This window comes from Oryctolagus cuniculus, chromosome 7, assembly GCF_964237555.1.
Source record: "Oryctolagus cuniculus chromosome 7, mOryCun1.1, whole genome shotgun sequence".
NCBI lineage: Eukaryota > Metazoa > Chordata > Mammalia > Lagomorpha > Leporidae > Oryctolagus > Oryctolagus cuniculus.
The window spans coordinates 60,795,966-60,815,008 of record NC_091438.1 but is presented as its reverse complement, the minus strand read 5'-3'; the positions used below and the strand labels follow the sequence as shown (position 1 = coordinate 60,815,008).

The window sequence follows — 19,043 nt, the reverse complement described above, 5'->3', positions numbered from 1 at the left end:
CAGGTTTGCTCCTGTTTGTAACTAATCCATTCTGGAAATACTGTCTTCTGTTTCTTTTTGCCCTTGTTGAATGTGGCTTGGCCTCAAGAGAATGGGTTCATGTTAAAGGATTCCCTGAAGGTCTAGTCCTTTGATGTAATAGGGTTGTTGGATCCTGTCCTTTGGCTAAGGGTTTTATGTCATATCTGTGTACTGATGACTTGCAGTCTAACCCATCTTCCAGATGTCCATTTGGTTATGTGGAAAGCTGTATTCCTTTCAGCCTGTAGGTCCTCTTGTACAGTGTACAGCAAACATCAGTAAATATTGAATGGACCATTGGGAAAAGATGTAAGAAGAAAATGAATTTTTAGTATTACAGATCAGTAGTTTGAACAGTGCCTTTTGGGCTCCAGTCTTTTTGGATTGGATTCTATTTCACATTTTGATGTAACCTTTCACTAACAAACAAGCAAACAAAAAACTTTGGTGATCCTTAGAACTGCTTCAGAAAGCAAGTCCCAGAAGTTCAATGCCTTTATTGGTAGTTTATTTTTCTTTCTTTCTTTTTTTGAGGGTGGGGTGAGGGGAGTTACAGTTTTGCAGATGATATAATTGTATATCTAGCAGAACTTTTGTTAGGAGTGGGGAAATGATATGAAAGAAAGAAAATGATTACCTTCAGTTCGGGATTGACGTGAATGGCCATAATGTAAATAGGGTAGATCTTACTCATTTTGAATATATGTTTTCTGTATTGTATTCTGTAATATAGAGTCATCTGGAAATGAGTTCTGGTAAAATACCATTTTCAGTTGTAGTCTTCCTATACTCTGGGCTAGTGGAATGGTGTTGTTGGTAATCTAAAATAACAGATAATCCGAAAAAGCTTAGTTTACTTGGAAATGCATTTTGTACTTTTCATTTGAATATGTCTGTCTGATGTGTTCTTTTTCAGTCCTTCTGCTAATCAAAAATAGTAGCCCCCACCTTTCTGCCTTTACACCATTTTCATTTGTTCTCTGTTGACTCAAAGATCACCCTTACCTCACCATACAAAATAACAGCACATTCTTGAGGATGAAGGAAGGCAGTTTAAGTCAGTGATTTTCAAATATGATTTAAATCAAAATCATGTGGACCCATCTCAGAGCTTGATTCTTGGCTGGCAGTTCATGATTTTTAAAAGGTGACTGATCATCAGCCTTGACAAGCAACTAATTTGTGTTTTGAATTAAAAGATCTGGCAGAGCCAGAAGGTGGGGGTGAAACATCAGTCTACCAGCCTGGAGAATAAAGGGTTGCTATTTGTAATCAAAGAAGCTAAAAGTTTCCTGTGTGTTTTCTCTGGAGGATGCAGGAGATTTGTGGTGGCTGATGTTTCAGAATTCAGGTGGCCAGAACTTGGGATCACCTCTAAGAAGGCAGCGTATCTAAGAAAGTTAAAGTTTAATGAATAGCTCTTAGCAGAAAGGGTTGCAACAATAGCATTATTTTGTTGACAGCCACATCTTCTTTTTGAGACCTTGGGCACTACCATCCATTAGTCTGTGTAAAGAGGCAGTGTCCTCCCTAATGGGCAGGCTTCACTAAGCCTCAGCCTCACAGCAGCTTCCAGCTCCTTGCAGGGAAATCGTCGTCTACGATCATTCACAAGTCATCTCAGTGTGATGTATTTTCACCTTGGAGAATTTGAATTCTAAATCTCTAGTTCAGCTCATCATTTTAGTATTTTTACTGGTTATTTTTCACAAGGTGCTGCTAAGAATAGATGAACCAAATTTTTAAAAAATTTTTTTCTTGCCTTATTTTTTATTCTCATGTTTTCTGTTTGTGTTATGTATGCATTTTAGACTATTTAAAAATAAGGGCTGGTTTTTCTAATTCATTCATTAACCACCACCATTCTGATTTGTAGATGTGACTTTTTTGGACATGGCTTATTTTGCCTACCTAGTTACTTCATATATTTATCCATTTGCTAATCATGTGGGATGTATTTCTGGCATTTCCTGTTGCAGAACTCATTGCTGTACTGCAGTTATTATAGGGGTAAAGTTAGTCTCTTATTTCAGTTAAAAAGTCACCCTCCCAGATGTTTAAAAAAAAATCAATCGCCTTAAGCAGCCTTAAGCTCCTTTAGTCTTACTACTTAATGGAGTCTTTCCTTTCCATATGTAATACTGACTTTCAGAACAGTGTTGTCTTGGTTTGCCAGGACTGCCGGGTAATGATTGTGTTCTACTTCAGGCTTTGTTGAGGTCCGACATGGATAGCCACAGTTCTCCAGGTAGCTTTGTGACCGTTATTTGGTTACTGTTCGCAACAAACGCAGAGGAAAGAGCAAGCTGCCCAGAGGCCTGAAATTAAGTTAGTTTTGGTGTCAGCTATTTAGGGAGTCAAAGGTTTTGTGAGATACTAGGGAATTAACTACCTTCCCTGATTAGTTAAGACCTTTATTCCTTTACCTTCTGTAGCTTTTAAAATTCCCCTTCTCCCCCTAATTTTCTCATTATCTCTTGTGAGTTACTTCTGCTGAGGACAATGTCAGGCCTAGGGCTGACCTGATTCTAGTCTTCTTGGGAGTAAGAAGTAAAAAGGAATGTTATACAGCAGGACACAACTTGGGATACTTGATCAATCTATACAAATGCCCTGACTAAACTCTAGTAAATATTTCTAAGCCACGTACGGAGAAAATATACTTAATAAATCGCTCAGGTGATTTTGATGCAGCCAACATTTGGGAACAAGTAAACAGGACCTGATATTAAAGATCAACACAAATATTAAAATGACCTCAGAACACACAAGACCTTAGAATCACCAGTGAATGAGTTTTTTTTTATTTGCCAGTATGCAAGATGTAACCTTTTGTGAGTACCTTCCACTAAAATAAGTATGAGGACTCTTTGGTCAAAGGCATTTCTACATCTTATATACAAAGCATTTAGTTTTTATATAAATTTAAGACCAGAAACTTGGGATAGCCAAACATTTATTTCATCGGTTTCAGCACATTTATTTATGCATTGAATATTGAAAGGTAGCACATACCAAAAATTGAAAAAAGAAAATTATGTGACAGAGGTGACTGTGTATGCAATAACATGAGAATTCATTTAGAGTTGGTGGGTAAAACAAAGTAGCTGGCTCTAAACTATAGAATGAAAATCTTTTCAAATACCTTGGTAGGGGGAATGATTGAGGAGTCAAATGTAAAAGTCTTTGTATGCCCAGTGCTAATTTTTTCTCTTCCTGAAATCTAGTGGGAATCACAAAGTAGCGGGAATAATTACATACTAATACACTGTGGGGGATACTCCATCAGAGTGTTAATATTCATTCAGCAGCAAGATCTGATAGCTGGAATATTAAATTCTGTACAGCTTGCCTTATCTTATCTATCCCTGTCCCTTCCCACATACTCTTCAGGTTATCCAGACTAAGAGGCTTATGTATGTAAGAGTTTCTTAGTGTAACAAACTACAAGAAATCACCTGTTCTTTGTGTTTATCCATGCTCTTGTAGGATAAAGTTCCTGACACTTCTCAAAATCTTAGGAGACTGGAAAGTTGTTTGAAATGCTGAGCTCTGGTCTTCTCTGCTTCTGATTGGCTACCAAATCTTGTGTAGGTCACTCAGTCTTACATCCCTCATCTGTTAGTCAAACATGGACTTAGTTATTCCTTCCAGCTATGATGCCCTGTGGTTCTGATCAGACAGAAGGAACGTATTTGAAGGTGCTTTGTAAATATTCTTTGTGATACTGAGGATTATGCTACACTACAAAAATGAAGTACCCTAACACAGTACCAACAAATGTATTCATTTTAGCTGGTGATCTTTCCATCTTCACGTTCTCCATATTCATTTTGAAGACCTAAAATTAAGTATAGAACTATAAATTGTTCTAAAATTTGTGAAGCAATGTAAAAAGGATTTCTGTTTTACATTTCAGTTCTGTTCTTTATTTTCTATTCAGACTAGAGTTTGCCAAAATGTAGAATAAGTTCCCTTCTGCAATCTTGAGTCTGCCCTCACAGAAACATCTTCACGTGTTTACCAAGCAGGACCATTAGAGGTCTGGCACCCTCACAGTCCATGGCCCAACACCAAGGTCCTGCGAGAATCTGTGCTCCAGGGGCTGTGCTGGGTAGAGAGGGTAGTGGGAGGTAAGAGCTCTTCACCCTTCACCACCTTCTCCACCCAGCGTGGCCAGCACACTTTGGTCTACGGCATCTCTAGCTATAGCATGGGCTTTGCGTGCTGCTATGCCTCATCTTGGTGATGGGAGAAAGAACTCTGATTTGGACTCTTTGGGGGACATGTACGTGACTTAATAGAGTAGGACCTGTTATAAGCAAATGTGTCTTTTAGATTGCTCTTAAGACTGAATTATTGTGCAGCTGTTATCCTCATCCACAGAAAACAAAGCACATTTCAATTTTAATGTTTTTTTCCCATTTTTTTTATTGTATGCATAACATGAGATTTGCCACTTTAATCATTCCTGAGGGTTCACTGGCACTGAGTGCATTCACGCTGTTGCACAACATCAGTACCATTCATCTTCAGAATGCTTCTCTTTCTGAACTGCAACTCTGTACCTCTTCAACATTAATTGTCCATCCCCATTCTACCCCCGGATCCCAGTAACCATCACTCTACTCCGTAACTTGAGGAGTTTCACTGTTTTAGGGACCTCATATAAATGGATTCATACAGTATCTGTCTTTCTGTGTCAATCAGGTTGTATTTTGTAAAAAAAAATTTTTTTCACAGATTTATGTGAATTGGAACTTGGTTTACACTTGGTTTATTGTCATCAGTGTCTCTTTAGTCATGCTGTTAGGGAAGTACATTATGGATTCTGCTCACTAAGGGTGTGGGTAAGAAATTACACCTTCAACAAACAAGCAAACTTAACAGCTATTTATATTATTGGGATTTCTATAATTTTTTCACATTCTGCTTTGAAAGCTATTTATTTTAGTTTGGAGATGATATTATTAAATAGTTGTGATTTGGAGGTGGCATAACTAAAAAATTACCAAGAATTTGGCTGGGAATGGGAGGAGCTTAAAAGCTAGGGAAAATGCCTTTGACTTTATCATATGTGGGCTGTTGGTAGAAAGACCGCTGCTTTGGACATGGAAGGTCTGTTTTGAAGATCTAGTTCTGCCTTCTAGCAGTGTGATTTTGATGAAGATGCTCTACCTCCCTCCACCTCTGTTTCCAATGTATAAATTGCTAGTGATGGCCTGAAATAATTTTAGATTCCTTCTGACACTAGTATTCCAAAAATTATGGTTGCAGTGCCAGAAAATAGGGTAGAATATTTGTTTCTGACCTTGCTAACAAAAGAGAATTTCTGATGGTTTATAAGGGTATGAAGAAGGTACATGAAACTCAGCAGTACTTTACAGTGTGCAATTAAAAGGAGACAAAGACAATAGAGTATATGATGTAAATTTAAGCATTTTTATAGTCATTTCATACAATGAGAAATTTTCACGTATATAATCAAAATATCTAGGAGATAAAAACCAGTCAGTCCTACAAGTGCACGTTAGCTGTAATGGTTGGGAACTCTGAGAGCCTGACAAGCAGTTAAACTCGGTAAGGGTTTCTGCCTTTGGGGAACCAATCAAGAGCACGGAGGCAAGGTACTCTTCCTCTACCCAGAAGAGAGCCCAGTTTAGGGTAGAGGTGTCAGAAAATTATTTCGCCTTTGTTCTCAGACACAGGAGAATGGATGATTAGAGCCCAAAAGGTTTATTGCCAGAAAAGTTTAGCTCGAAGCCATTCTGAATATAACTAGATTTGAGCTCAGTAAACAGCAGTTGTATAACAGGTATGTTGCTTTAAGCACTATTTCCCCTCCTATTCTACAAGATTAATTTTTGCCAAGTGTTCATGCAAGGTGACTTGTTTAGGTTTGCTTATAAATCAGTTAAAAATTGGGATTTCTATCAGACAAGAAGACAACTAAAATGCAGTCCTGTTTATTCTGCTGGAGACTTCAGTTCTGCCACAAGGCCTGTCCCACAGTCTCTGCCTTCTTTCCTGTACTAGAGGGCAGGTTGTATGTGTATATTCCTAACCAAGGAGCCGGTGCTACAATTTATAGTTTGGCCCAATACCAGTTTCTACCTAGATTCAGAGAAGCAAACTGTGTGGTACAATTTGAGGGGAGGTGAGGCTATCCTGTATGGAGTTGGAATAAATGTGATAAATTATGTGTGGGGCCTGAATGGGCAAGATTATGGTGGTAAGGAAATCTTTTGCCAGTATTTGTGGACTGAACCCATGTATGGAATATATTTTCTCTCTTTCGTGCTGTATGTTGTTCTGCCTTTCGGGCAGATTAAAGTAAATAAATGCTTAAACAATATTCTGAAACGAGGGCCCATAGGTTTCATCGTATTGCCAGAAAGATTCATGTAATGCAAAGCCGAATCAGAACTCTGTGTGTGTGTGTGTGTATGTGTGTAGGTAAAATGACTAGTGCTATTTGGAATATGCCAGAGTAGTCCCCAGGGAACTCTTGGATGCCCAGGGTTTGTGTTTTTGGTGCTTTGTATTTTTGGGGGGGCTTAAGTTGCAAAATTTGTAATAGCCAGAGTAGCTTCTCTGGTAATTCTCTTCCTCAGCTGGTTTCTTTTTAGGGAATCAGAAACGCTACTAAATGACTCCAGTTTTAACAGCTGCAAATTCTTCATTGAATTCCATACTCAAATGGCTCTCCAGTATTAATACTGCTAGTTGCAGCCTAAGTGTGAATGGGTGTTTCTGGCAAGGAGCAGATTTTTGTTTTAACTGACATTTTGTATTATGTATAAATCTTGGATGCCAAGAGCTTTCCTCGCTTGTGGTTGTAAAATGCTAAATCTATACTTGACTTCACCACCTCCTGTCATGATAAATGCAAGCTTCATTTCCCCTCAGAAGAGTTCAGAGGAATAATTTATTTGCTGGTCTGTTTGGGGAGATAGTGTTTTCCGCCCACATCACGTGGATCCAACTGCAAAGATTCTCAGTGCCTAAAGTAAGCTCAGCTGTCTCTTTTGTTCTCCTGAACATGCAGTAGCTGAAATGAGAATTATAGAATTGCCCACTTAATTTCAATTCTATGACAAGAGAAGTGGCAGCAGTGAAACCATCAGTGTCTTACAGGGGAGTATGTTGCTGTCCTCCAAGTTTAGTCAAGAATTATCTTGTATTGCTGAGCAGTTATTTTTAGAGATAAAGGAAGCTCAGTCTGTTTGACGCCTGAGGGGCAGAGATAATTTGTGCTTAATAAAATGATCACTGTTGGATGGGTGCCTTAGAAACTAACAAATTCAGTTCCTGTTTAGTGATCCAGATCTCTGAGCCAAGGCACATAGAGGCCTGTTAAAGGGGTGGGAGATTTATTGAGGTTTTGTTTTTAATAGTTGTTTATTTTTTATTTTTTGCAGACTGTAGAAGGTTTTGCTGTTTTATTTGGGATAGTTTATTCTAAAAATCAGGTGTAGAATTTTATAAATTGCAGTTTTTTTTATAGGACTTATTTCTGTGATTGTAACCACAGCGCTATGTACCTGCTCTTGCATTATGTGTGTGTTTCTCAGCCTAACTCTGTGAGGGAAGGAGGGAGGGCTTCATTTTAAATGAGTACCTTGAAGCTCAGATAAACAAAGGATTCACATTCCTATATTAAGTTTCAAAACCAGTACTGAAACCTGGGTCTTAGGAGCTGCTGGCCTTGTACTCTTTAAACTGAACTAGCTATCCCACGTTGAAAAGAACCTATGAGACCCAGAGGCCCTGTTGCAGTCAAGCAGTCTCCATGTCCAAGAGAGAATGGTTACATTCTTTGTGTCAAGGTACACTGACCTACAATTTTCAGCTTGAAGTGACCCAGATTCCAAGGCTGTTTGCAGAGTGTATACCTGGGGGGGCGGGGTTAGAAGAGCCCACAGTCCTTGAGGTTTTCTTTGATGATGATGTCTGTAACTGCATCGAACACAAATTTGACATTCTGTGTGTCTGTAGCGCAGGTCATGTGACTGTAGATTTCTTTGACATCTTTTCTCATATTGAGGTCAAGGAACTGGCTCTTGATATAATTCCCCGCATCCTCATAGGAGTTGTTTCCTAGTTTTCCAGAAAAAGTGGTGAAGAAGTAGGAGAAATTAACCCCTCTCAGTTGCTCATATTTAGGTAACTGACCTGATCCTCTAAATGTTGTGTCAGACAAGTGCAGCTGGGGCCCTGTGTCTGGAGGGAAGATTTCTCTCCTCTGTTGCACTCCAGTGTTTTTCACTTTGAGTGCAGCAAGGAAGTTGAGTGAAGTGTGTCTGTCTTTGCCTTGGTTTCTGAAAGGTATCCTTTGTATAATCAGTGGCTGTTCTGCATCTGATGTCTGCTGTATTCCAGAGACATCTGAATTTAAGCCCTGTAACCGAGTGCCTGAGTTTCTCCCTTCAGACGAGTTCCTCTGTGTCTCCTTGGCATAGGAAATGAGGCAATCGCCAGTCACTACTAAAAGGCTATAGTAATATGGATATTATTAATACCTGCAGCCCTTGGCACTTACCATCATACTCTGGAAAACAAATACTGAGATGAACTTTCTTGATTTTTTCCTCAAAGAGGTCCTTTTTGTTGAGAAAGAGCACAATGGAAGTAGCAGCGAAGAACTTGTGGTTGCATATGCTGTTGAACAGATGCAAAGACTCATGCATACGATTCTAGTGAGAGGAAACACCATAAAATATCAGAATGGATTTATGGCACATCTGTCTACTTCCTGTTCATGTTCCCCTTGGAGAGACTAGTGCTCTACATGTGAAAGAAAAGGGGACAGCTTATCTTTGTTTGTTTGTTTGTTTTTTTAATGTGGAAAGAGATCTGGCTTCCTTTTAATCCCCTTTCTATCATTTTAATAGCTGTGTGACTTGGGAAAAACTGTTGCGCTTTTCTGAGTCTCAGTTTCCCTGATTTACAGGGCTGTTATGAAAGTTAACTCAGGTTATGTACGTGCTGTACCCATGGAGTGGCTGGTGTAGAGATGTACAATACCTGCTATGCAGGTCTTTGACAGCCAGGGCACAGCTAAAGACCCTGACATCATAACTGCCACTGATACAGGATTGAAACCAGGCCCAGCATAGCTTATGCCCATTTGCATCTCCAGGATGATTTTGATCGGCTTCTGTCATGTAGTTCCCGATCTCAATTTGGGCAGGAACACCACAGGAATATTTTTGACCCTAGTACCACGTGGTGAGGGCTAGAGAATTTCCTAGTACTCTGCACAAGCACATCAGCTCTCTTATTTTCTTCTCTGATCACTCCTTTGTGAGAAGTTGAGATTTAAAAGATGCATCTTTAAAATCAGTGCATACAGCTTTTCCATCATATGTATTTTCTGTGAGCTTTTTGAGTACCCCTCATGTATTGCAGAGTCTAGCAGTTACCCGGTGCCCCAGCCCAGCCTGTGTTTAGGGAACATGTTGGCCTTTATAGTCCTAAATCCATGTGCTCTCAGTTGACATGGACTCAGTCTTCTCTGATAAAGCAAGAAACCCCTAATTCATAGCTTTTTCCCATTGCTTTGCCAAATTTTTTTAAAAAATTAACATGTTATACTTAATTACTGTTAGAACTCTTACTAAACCCTTTAAGGTCTTAGAAACTTGAGTGTTAAAGGGGCAAGAGCTCTTAGAAAGTGCATAGTGCTGTAAGACAGTTTGGTTAGAAGATATTTAGAGTGCGCTAATGTGAACTTGAACTAAGGGAAAGGGAAGGGAACTGAAGCTGAAGCAAGAGAAGTTCCGTTAGGAAGCTGTAGGCCTCCATTGGTGAAGCAGATGTTTATATGAAGTGAATGTTTTCCATGCCTTTAACATCCTTTCTCATACTCAGAGAAGGTAACTGGCTGACTTCTGACCCTTGCCTTGCAGTGCTCCTGTCCTGTCGATCTCTTCATGCTAATGACAGCTACCCTAAGTTAGTTCTCTGGCTGCCAATTGAATTGGCATGTGATAAATCCGGCCTACCAGTCTCTCCATACTCCTGTTGATAGTGAATACATTTTTAGGTTTCTAAGTGACATTAGTAGCTCAACCCTTCTGTTATGCCCCATAAAGATATTTTCTCTGCTCTTTCTCATCTCCTGTTCTTAACTTCCATGGGCAGCCTGAGAGAGTACCTAGGGTTAATTCTTTGCCTATTTGATGATCTTTTACCTCTTTAATACTCTATTTCTCTTATGAGTTTTGTGATATCCAAGGAATACTTGGATGACTAATCTGAGACCAAGCTGACTGTTATCAAGTCTGGAGCTCTGAAGTACTATGAACCAGCAGAAGAGGTTTCCCTAGAATTATCTGCATGAGACATCAGTTAGTCAGCCAGTGGACTGCTGAACTGTCAGTGAGCTGACATCGCCCATGTTGGAGCCACTGGAGTAACACAAGGCTTAGAGAATGGGTCATGGGGAGAACCTGTTCTACCAAAGCTGCTTGGTGCCAAGGCTACTCACCACTTCGTCATCTTCCACCAGCACCATGTCGTAGGCACTGAGGGCTGCGCAGAAAATAATGCAGGTGACCCCCTCAAAGCAGTGGATCCACTTCTTTCTCTCTGATCTCTGCCCGCCCACATCAAACATCCTGAGGGAAGAAGCAACTCTTCTCATAGGTATGCCCCACAGGACCCACTTGCCTTTGCTGTTTATACTGACAGGCAGCCATTGTGGGGGTCATTTAGCAGCAAAATGGGAAGTAAGGAAGAAATGGGGAAGAAGCAGGGTCACAGTTCAGACTGGGCTTCAGCAGAGGCCAAGCAGTTGCCCATGGCTGGTTTTGGGATCCCACACTTGTATCAGGTGTTCCATGAAACCATGTACTCACCTGAAATTCAAGTCTTTGACAGAGAACTTGGTCTCAATGATGCCTGTGGTTTTGACTCTAGAGCGTAGCACGTCTTGCTCATTAGGAAGATAGTCAGGATCTGTAATCCGGTCCAGTTGGTTCAGGTAGCTAGAGAAAAGCAGAGGGCATTCATGAGACTAAATTTTCTTTAGCTAAGGCCAAGAGAGACCAAGAGTTTTTACCCAAAGTCACGCAACTAATTTTGTGATAGAAACAGGCATGGAATCCATATGGGTAAGTCTAGGATTGCTTCCTTTAAACCTTTATATGTCCTTATAAAAGGAAGGTGGAGTGGGGGCGGGTGTCGCTGAGGGACAAACTCATTTGAGGTGGGGGCTCTCTGCCATTTAAGCCACGTCATAACTTTTTCTTGCGATCCACTTGACTGCACTTTCTAGACCCTAGAATAAAGTTTACTGTTTGAAGCAGGTGGCAGTAGCAAACTGAAAAAGACTTTATGAAAGAGACATGTGACATGGACGCAATGCATGGACTCTGTTTATATCCTGAATCAAATTAGGGGACAGCGTTTGAGAGGATTTGGGAAATCTGAACGCTGAATTAGATATTTGGTGATATTAAGGAATCATTATTAAATAATCAGATGTGATGGGGATATGGTGGTTTCTTTTTTAAAAGTCTTTGTTTTAGAGGTACATATACAATTTTTAGGATGAAATGATACCTGAAATTTGTTTTTAAATAATCCAGTGGGGGTAGAGGTAAAATGAAATGAGGGGTTGTGAGTTAACTGTTGAAGCTGGGTGGTTCATTATATTATTGTATATTTTTTGATGTTTGAAAGTTACCACAAAAGAATTTTAATGGGTATAAGGTAGGCAGATGTGAAGTGAGATGGTGAGGAAAGGAAAATCAACATGCGTGCCTAAAGCAGGCCAGCACTTTCACTCTGAAATTCTCATTTAACCTCACATTCCCATTTTACAATGGAGGAAAATCTGAGAAGAGAGCATGATGGTGGATTGTGAAGAACTTCCAGCTCTGTGGTCAAGCAGACCTGGACACGAACCCAGCCCCTGCTATTTACATATACAACCTTGGGCAAGTTAACTTCTCTGAACCTCAATTGTCCTTCCATAAAATGGGGTCAATAAAAGTACTGTCTGATCCTTGACCATCTTCCTTTGGTTTGCCCTGGCATCCTGCCATAAGATACTATGGGTGGAGGATACCTCGCTTCTGCCCAGTAGCCTGAGTGAGGCCTGAGGTTACAGCTAGAGAAGTGTGCCTTGACGGGGCCTGCAGGACTCCTGCGTCCTGGAGGGTCAAGGACTGCTGGGCAGAGTGCCTCTGTCTTGAATTTCATGTCTTAGCTTGTAGGCTGCTGGGGACTGTGGAAGCCCTGTGGCCCAGACCTAACAAAACAGGCCTACAGTCTGACTTCAGCCTGTGGATCTCCAGCTTTCCATGCTGGAAATCTTGGGCCATGTGCGATTCAGAGGATCACCTACACATCTCCCTCCCCGTCGGAGCCTTACTAAGCTGCCGAGTCGTTGAGCTGGTACTCCGCAGCCCGGTCGAAGCAGGCTTGCACGCCACCATCCTTCCACAGCTTCCTAATGACCTCCACCAGCTCGGGAGGCATGGTCCCCTCCTCGATGGAGTCGGCCAGGTTGTTGAGCTGTCGTCCGTGATCCTGTAATGCAGAATCTCGACTGAGAACTTCACAGGCGTAATGGCTTTCCAGGAGTCTTCTGGGAATTCTGCTGAGTGTGAAACGTTTTGCCTTGCTGCCAAAGCCTGAGTGGAGACCAGCTCCAGGGAGGATGCTAAGAAAACACACTGATTAACTCCTGGGTGTGTTCTCTAGCTGGAGACAGTGGCCAATATAGCTGACCCTGGGAAGACAGAAACCTATCACTTCTGTGGATGATTCAAATAGAGGAAAAGGCCAAAACTGGAACTAGGGACTTAGTCTATAAAAGTTCCATGGCTGGGGCAAGGAGCCCAAAGGAGCAATTTAAATGATAAAATTAAAAACGCAGAGGAAGCCGAAAGCAAAGGTTGAGGTTGCTTACTTCTCCAGGGCTGAATAAAAAGATCTGAAGCCCAGCAGATGGGACTTTGAGACAACACAACTTTTTTTCTGACCCATCTTTCCTCAGAGTGTCTTGGCCACTTTCCTGGTTCTCATTAGGCATTCCTGCTTCCACTCTTAATTGCATAGCATGAATCACGTACCGCACAGCTTGGTTCAGCATAGTCAATGCCCAGCGTGGACATGGCCCGGATGATGGCCAGGATGGACTGCAACACATTCCCGTAGATGATAGTCTTGAACTCCAGGCACTCTTCTGGTGAGTAGCCGTCCTGGTGAATGATCCTGCAGGGGCAGGCACCCACCCAGCCCTTCAGCTGCACCTGAGTAACCAGGCTTAAAGGACTGGGAATCTCTCTATTCCTGCTGCTGTCCCAAAGTGGGGAGGGAGAAGGGCAAGCAGCACTGGGAATCGGGTCCCTTATACCTGGCTTCCTTGCAGCTAAAGACCCCTCCCCTTGGGTACCTGCCCTGACTTCCTCATAGCCTCCCGAGCCGAGCCTGTTTTGCCTACTCACTTCATCTGTTTGACGATGGTGCTCTTTCCGGACTCACCAGCACCTGGAAGGAGAAATGCTTGTGCTCCCATCTGTACCAGCGCTCCCCGCACTGCAGGAGAAGGCAGAGCTCCCAAGCTGCTTAGGGGAGAACCCAGGGATAACTGCTGCCCTCCATTTCTGGCAGCCTTGAGCTCAGGCCTTCCGGCTTGGGTTTCCAGCAGTTTCTCAATGAAGGCACTGTTCACATTTGGGGCTGGATCATTCTTTTCTTGTGGGGAGCTGTACTGTGCATTGTAGAATGTTTAGCAGTATTCCTGGTCTCTACTAGAGGCCCAGTCCCCTACTTAAAACAACCAGAAATGTCTCCAGATAGTTCCAGGTGGCCCCTGGGGATCAAAAGTCTCCCATGTGAGAACCCCTGATAGATTCAAGGGAATTCCTTTTAACACATTTCCCCTCTCTGCCTGCTTTCCACTTAACGTAAGTGATCTTGGGATAGGACCGGAGAGGGCTATGCCACATCACTGAAATACTATTTTGAGTCTCTCTATTGACTAAAATGACCCAGCAACATCATTCACACTCTGCTTTCCCCCTTCAGAAATACACATTCCCTTCACCCCCCTCTTAGTCTCTGCTACCCTGATCCCTCAGCCTGTGCTTACTCCCTCAGCTGCTTATCCTGAACCTAGAAGGCATCAGATTAGGCTTAAAAGACCTCTTAGTGGCCCTGACATCTCCGTTTCCCCCTGGGTAACCTCTGGGCTCCTTGGATTCTAGGTCCAGCCTCCAGGGGTAGCCTTCAGTGTACCCTTAGGGGGAAGCAGAGGGGCCTTAGCCTGGTGCTCCATTTCCCAGGCCTCTCATAGGCTTGGGAACCTAGCCCAGACCACCATTCTTCTGCTGCGGAGACCCCACTTACCCCAGGTAGCCTCGGGTACCTTTCTGCTTTTTCCCTAAGCAAGGGTCTGAAAGTTTGTCACTGCTGCTCTTTGTAGCCACGGCCAGTGTCCCTGACTGGCCCACTGAGGTCTTTCATTTCCTCAGCACAGGCTGTGATCTGCTTAGGAGCTCATCAAGGTGATGGCTCTCCCATCTGGCCGGGGCTTTAGAGGCAGCTGCTGCTGGACAGAAAGCCAAGAAGGGACCGGAGCAGATAAAAACGCCCGTCTCTTCCCTCCGGGCTCCCTACCCCACATTATTTTTACTGAAGGCAGGGAGAAGGAACCAGTGCACTTGGCAGGAACCAGTGGGCCTATCCCTGGGACTGTGTAGTGCGATTGTATGGGACTGCTGAATCATTGGTGAGAGAAGGTCCTGCTCTCTGGGGTGCCTTGCAGGCTCCATGTGAACTCAGCCCTCGAGCTCCCACTCTCTTAGCCTGAGACTCGACAGGACAGAAGAAAAACAGCCTGCCATCCCCCCCCCCCAGGTTGGCTGGAACCCACCGACCCCCAGGAGAGCAGGACGGAGCACCGCCTTCTCCTTTCTGGGCCCGTCTTCCCGCCTCACCCAGCAGCAGCAGCTTCACGGTCTTGGCTTCCTTGTCAGCATCCTCCTGCAGCTTCTTTTCCAGCTCCTTGGACCTCTTGGCCAGTTCCTTGTCTTCAGCGCTGATTCCACTCCCCATCTCTCTCGTCCCTTCCTCAGGCTGTTAATCTCCTATAAGGATTCCTACACGATCAATGGAAGAAAAGGAAATAAGTTGGGATCAAGTATCGTTCTTCAGCTCCCTGAAAAGCTGGTCTATGTGAGGCTGAGTGAGAGCAGATGCTTGTACCTTGCCTGCTTCTGCTGGGACTCCCTACCCCACTGGAGACCTACTTCTTAGTCCAGGGACTGTAGCCTTTATAGCTGGCGGTGTGATGGGTCAAGCCAATTAAGAGCTTTGTCAATACGACAAAGGGCAAAGACACCAGTGTTCCTGCAGCCAGAGAGGTGATCTGCTGGATTCTGCTGCGGGCTGCAGGCTGCGGGGTGGGGGGGCGGGAGGGCTAGGATGCCGGTGCCTGAGCTCTTTGGAATAAAATGGCCACCTCCATCCTTTTGAGGGGTTCATCCCCCTAGAGTGCCTTGCTTCCTTGGACTCCCAGGCATCACAGAACTAGAGATGAGGGACACACATGTAGGAGTATTTCCTCTGTGGTAAAGGATCTTGGTTTCTAGGCCTTGGAGGCATCAACGCACACGGGTTCATCACAGCAGGCTAGTTCTGGCGAGAAGTTTTTGTTTGGGGTGGTGCCCTTCATTGGAACAATTAGGAATGTTCCCTCAGCTTCCCCAGTGGCCTCTGCTCCAGGAAGCTATTAGCATGGTCTGTGTGTTGGCGCATCTCTCATACATACTTCTGTTGTTGGCACTTAACACTCCCTGCAGAACTCTGCATGTTTTACACTGTAAGTTCCTCCCCCTTTAAGAAAGAAAAAAAGGCTGATGTAGCTGATACGGAGTGCAGTCTGGGTTTAAACATTTTCCCAGTGATTCTAACATGCAGCCGAACAAGAGGAATTTCATTTGCTCTTCCCTCGAGGAGCTGGAGTTATGCAGAAGGGGCCAGCTGGACTGAGATGATGGAAAGAGAACCCAGGTCTCCCACCAGGGACTCTGGGCCATCGCTGATCTTCTGCCTCCTCCCCGCCACCTTCAGCTGAAAGTCTGCGGGCCCAGACTCTCAAGAGGAAGGAGAAACCGGCAGGCAACTGCGGAGGCGCCATCCGGGGCGGTCACGTTTTCCCAATCAGAAACTGGCAAGTGCTTATTGACTTACAGGCTAACCGGAGAGCCTCTTTGAGATCGTGGCCGTCTTGGAATCTTGGCTATAAGGTTTCAGTAATTATCCCTCACCGCCAGCCCTGCCCTTGCCTACCCACGACATTGCTCATTTACACGTGGGCCAGAGCTGCGCAGAAGGCTGCACTGTAGAAGGCAAGGGACTGCCGGGAACCAGACTAGACAGCCTTCGTGGCTCCCACGGGTCAGTCCCGACAGTGACAGCAAGGCAAGTGCCACTGTCCGCAGTTTACACACAGACAATTGAGACCTGAGCGTTAAGCAACCTGTTAAAGGTCATACAGCTTAGTAAACAGTGATCTCTCTTCCCACTGCCCCCACAGAAGCAGCCAAGTGCGTGATCTCCTGCAACCCAGCAGCACTGGCGTTGCTAAAGGAACCGCTGACATGTGTCACACGCAGGGAACACATTTGCACTTGTTCCCTTTTCGGAGGCTACCGCCGCAAGCTTCTGGGCAGCTTCTGCTTTGCTTCCAAGCTGAGTGAGGGAATGCCTGGCCCTTGCCCGGCATCCGAGGGCACAGACCCAACACGGCACTCACCTTGTGCCCGCCTGCGCTGGAGATCCCTGCTGCCCGCCGCCAGCTCCTGGGACTTTCCTGTGGCCAGTCCGCTCCTCACCACATTGAGTGACAGCGTGCTGGGGAAGTGGTGTGGCATGTAGTGCCATTCCCCTTTGAGAGGCAAGGGGACAGAAGCACAGAAAAGCGCTCTTCCAATGAAGCAAGTTCCTATCAATCCGAGTCAGAGCTCGGGGGTCCCGGCTCACAGCCCTTTCTGCCCACAGCATTTGAGTGAGCAAGGACTCATGGTTTCCCAAGGAAACTGAGCAGCCTGGCTCCCGGGTAAGGGGCTCTCAGGATTTGTACTTAAAGGTGAGGAACCGCCTTCAGGACTTTCCAGTCCAGAGGAAGAGGTGGGGGAAAGTCAGAGGTTAGTTAAAGGGACACCATGGTTGGAAATGCGGGGAACTTGGAGCCTGCACCGCTGGTAGGGGAGGCAGCCAGCAGCGGGTCTCCCCGCAGACTGGCACGTGCCGTGGAAGGAAAGGGTGGTGGTAAGTGGAGCAGGAGAGCAGGAGTGGGGGTAAGCACTCTGGGGAGAGGAAGGCCAGCAGGCGTGCAGCATGAGTGTGCTCAGAGAAGACAGGGAAGTTGGATGTGACCGGGGCTGGGGTGAAAGGGCATGGGGAGGGGAAGGCTGTGACACAAGGACAGGAAAGGGAAATGCGCCAGCCAGCAAAGAGCCTTGAATGGCAGGTTAAGGGCTTTGGCCAAAATCCACTGGTGACTTGCAAATACAGATGGTTACAGCTGCCTGGTGCTGCATAAACAGTGCTGTGTGACCGGAGTGACAGGGGAGAGCTGGCTGCTGGGGGAAGCTGAGGAGCAAAAGCCAAACAGCTTGGTTCCAGAAGGGTCTAGGCAAAGGGTATCGTTCAGAAAATTGGGATCTTGTTTGGAGCTGTGAGTTTTCTTTCCCAAGTCTGAGGAGTGGTGTGGCCCAGCGAGGCTGACATCACGACTGAGCTGAAGGCCAGGAGTGAAGAGAAGCTGCTCTTCAGAGATGCAGGAGTGTGTTGTCACGGGGTCTGGGCGGGCCGCAAGGAGCCGGCGGGGGCGTAGCCTGGCATCAGAGCTCGGGAAGATCCCAGAGGCTCATGAGCAACATTAGGGCCTTCCGGGGGCGGGGGGAGTGGGGATACAGCTGAGGCCATGGCTGACTCACTTCTTTATTCCCCAAGCTCAGCTTCACCTAGAGAATGAAACCCCACTGGGATTCTTGCTGGGGTTGAGGGGGCGGGGGCAGGGGAGGGTTGACGCTTGCTCGGCTGTAACCAGGGCATACTTCCTACACACGCGCATACACACACACACGCTTCGCAGGTGGCCTGGAAACGGGAGGCTCACAGAGGGAAGGGTGTGTTGCAGGTGGGACCAGGGAGGATCACGCAGGGACTGAGGAACTGGTTTGCCTGGGTTGGGTAGAGGGCAAGCAGTGCCGCCTATCGCCTATCGGCTGGCCAGGCCGGTAGGTCTGCCCTGGGGGCCTGCTGAAGAGGCCCAAGGCAAGGCTTTGTCCTCTGAAAACTGTCACCCTTTTCTTCTCAAATACAAATTATACATAGTGCTTGATTTTTGAGATTTTTTTTAAAAGCTCACTCTTGAGAGCCCAACCTCAAAACTTAGCCCAGAGACCAACAGACAGAGCCACATCAAGAATAGCTTTGAGATCTAGAGTTGACACCAGGTGGGCTGGCACTGCAGTGCCACCATTTGTGACACTCCTGTGTTGGAGTGCCAGTTGGCCATTTGGGAGGTGAACCAATGGATAGAAGATCTCTCCCTCTGTCATTCTGCCTAAATAAATCAAAACAAAACAAACCCCAAAGACTCCTGGGAGTCTGGGTGGGGGAGTCCATGTGTGGGCGACTGGAGTTTCACAAGCTTTTGATGATTTCCGTCCGCTTGGTTTTAAAAGCAGTTGGTATGCTCTATATTCAGTACTTAAGTGCAGATGAACATAAAGAACAAAGCAAAGCTAACTGTAATCCCACCAGTCACAGATCATCATTTGTAAACTTTTTGGTGTGCTTTTCTGGCACACATGTCACATAATTAGGACTATATTGTGTGTATAGTTTTTTTGCATCCATTTTCACCTGATTTTATATTGTAAACATTTCCACTTCATTAAAAAAATTCTCTAAGAAGCTTTTAAAGGTTATATTTCATTGTATGCATATAATTTAAACATTTCCCTATGCTGGATCTTCAAGTTTTCAGCTTT

At 44.8% G+C, this 19,043-nt stretch overlaps 1 protein-coding gene and 1 non-coding gene across 3 annotated transcripts; one reads left to right on the top strand and one right to left on the bottom strand.

Annotated features, from left to right (window-relative positions):
- The first annotated feature begins 4,132 nt into the window (after positions 1–4,132).
- On the top strand, positions 4,133–4,193 carry MIR197 (microRNA mir-197). The gene has a single exon (NR_162573.1). It is a non-coding gene; the product is annotated as a microRNA mir-197 (primary transcript).
- Positions 4,194–5,444: 1,251 nt separating this feature from the next.
- On the bottom strand, positions 5,445–16,934 carry GNAT2 (G protein subunit alpha transducin 2). 2 transcript variants are annotated; one of them, XM_008264735.4, is made up of 9 exons: positions 16,796–16,934; positions 14,976–15,137; positions 13,482–13,524; positions 13,107–13,248; positions 12,404–12,561; positions 10,884–11,012; positions 10,514–10,643; positions 8,564–8,717; positions 5,445–8,121 (listed from the first exon to the last, which is right to left on the bottom strand). In XM_008264735.4, the coding sequence occupies exons 2-9, from the start codon at positions 15,091–15,093 to the stop codon at positions 7,931–7,933; spliced, it is 1,065 nt and encodes a 354-aa protein (XP_008262957.1). In that variant the 5' UTR covers positions 15,094–15,137; positions 16,796–16,934; the 3' UTR covers positions 5,445–7,930. The 2 variants fall into 2 exon arrangements, with proteins under 2 accessions (XP_008262957.1, XP_069934027.1); XM_070077926.1 differs by lacking the exon at positions 16,796–16,934 and adding an exon at positions 15,244–15,328 and having other exon boundaries at positions 7,422–8,121.
- Between the last annotated feature and the right edge of the window lie 2,109 nt (positions 16,935–19,043).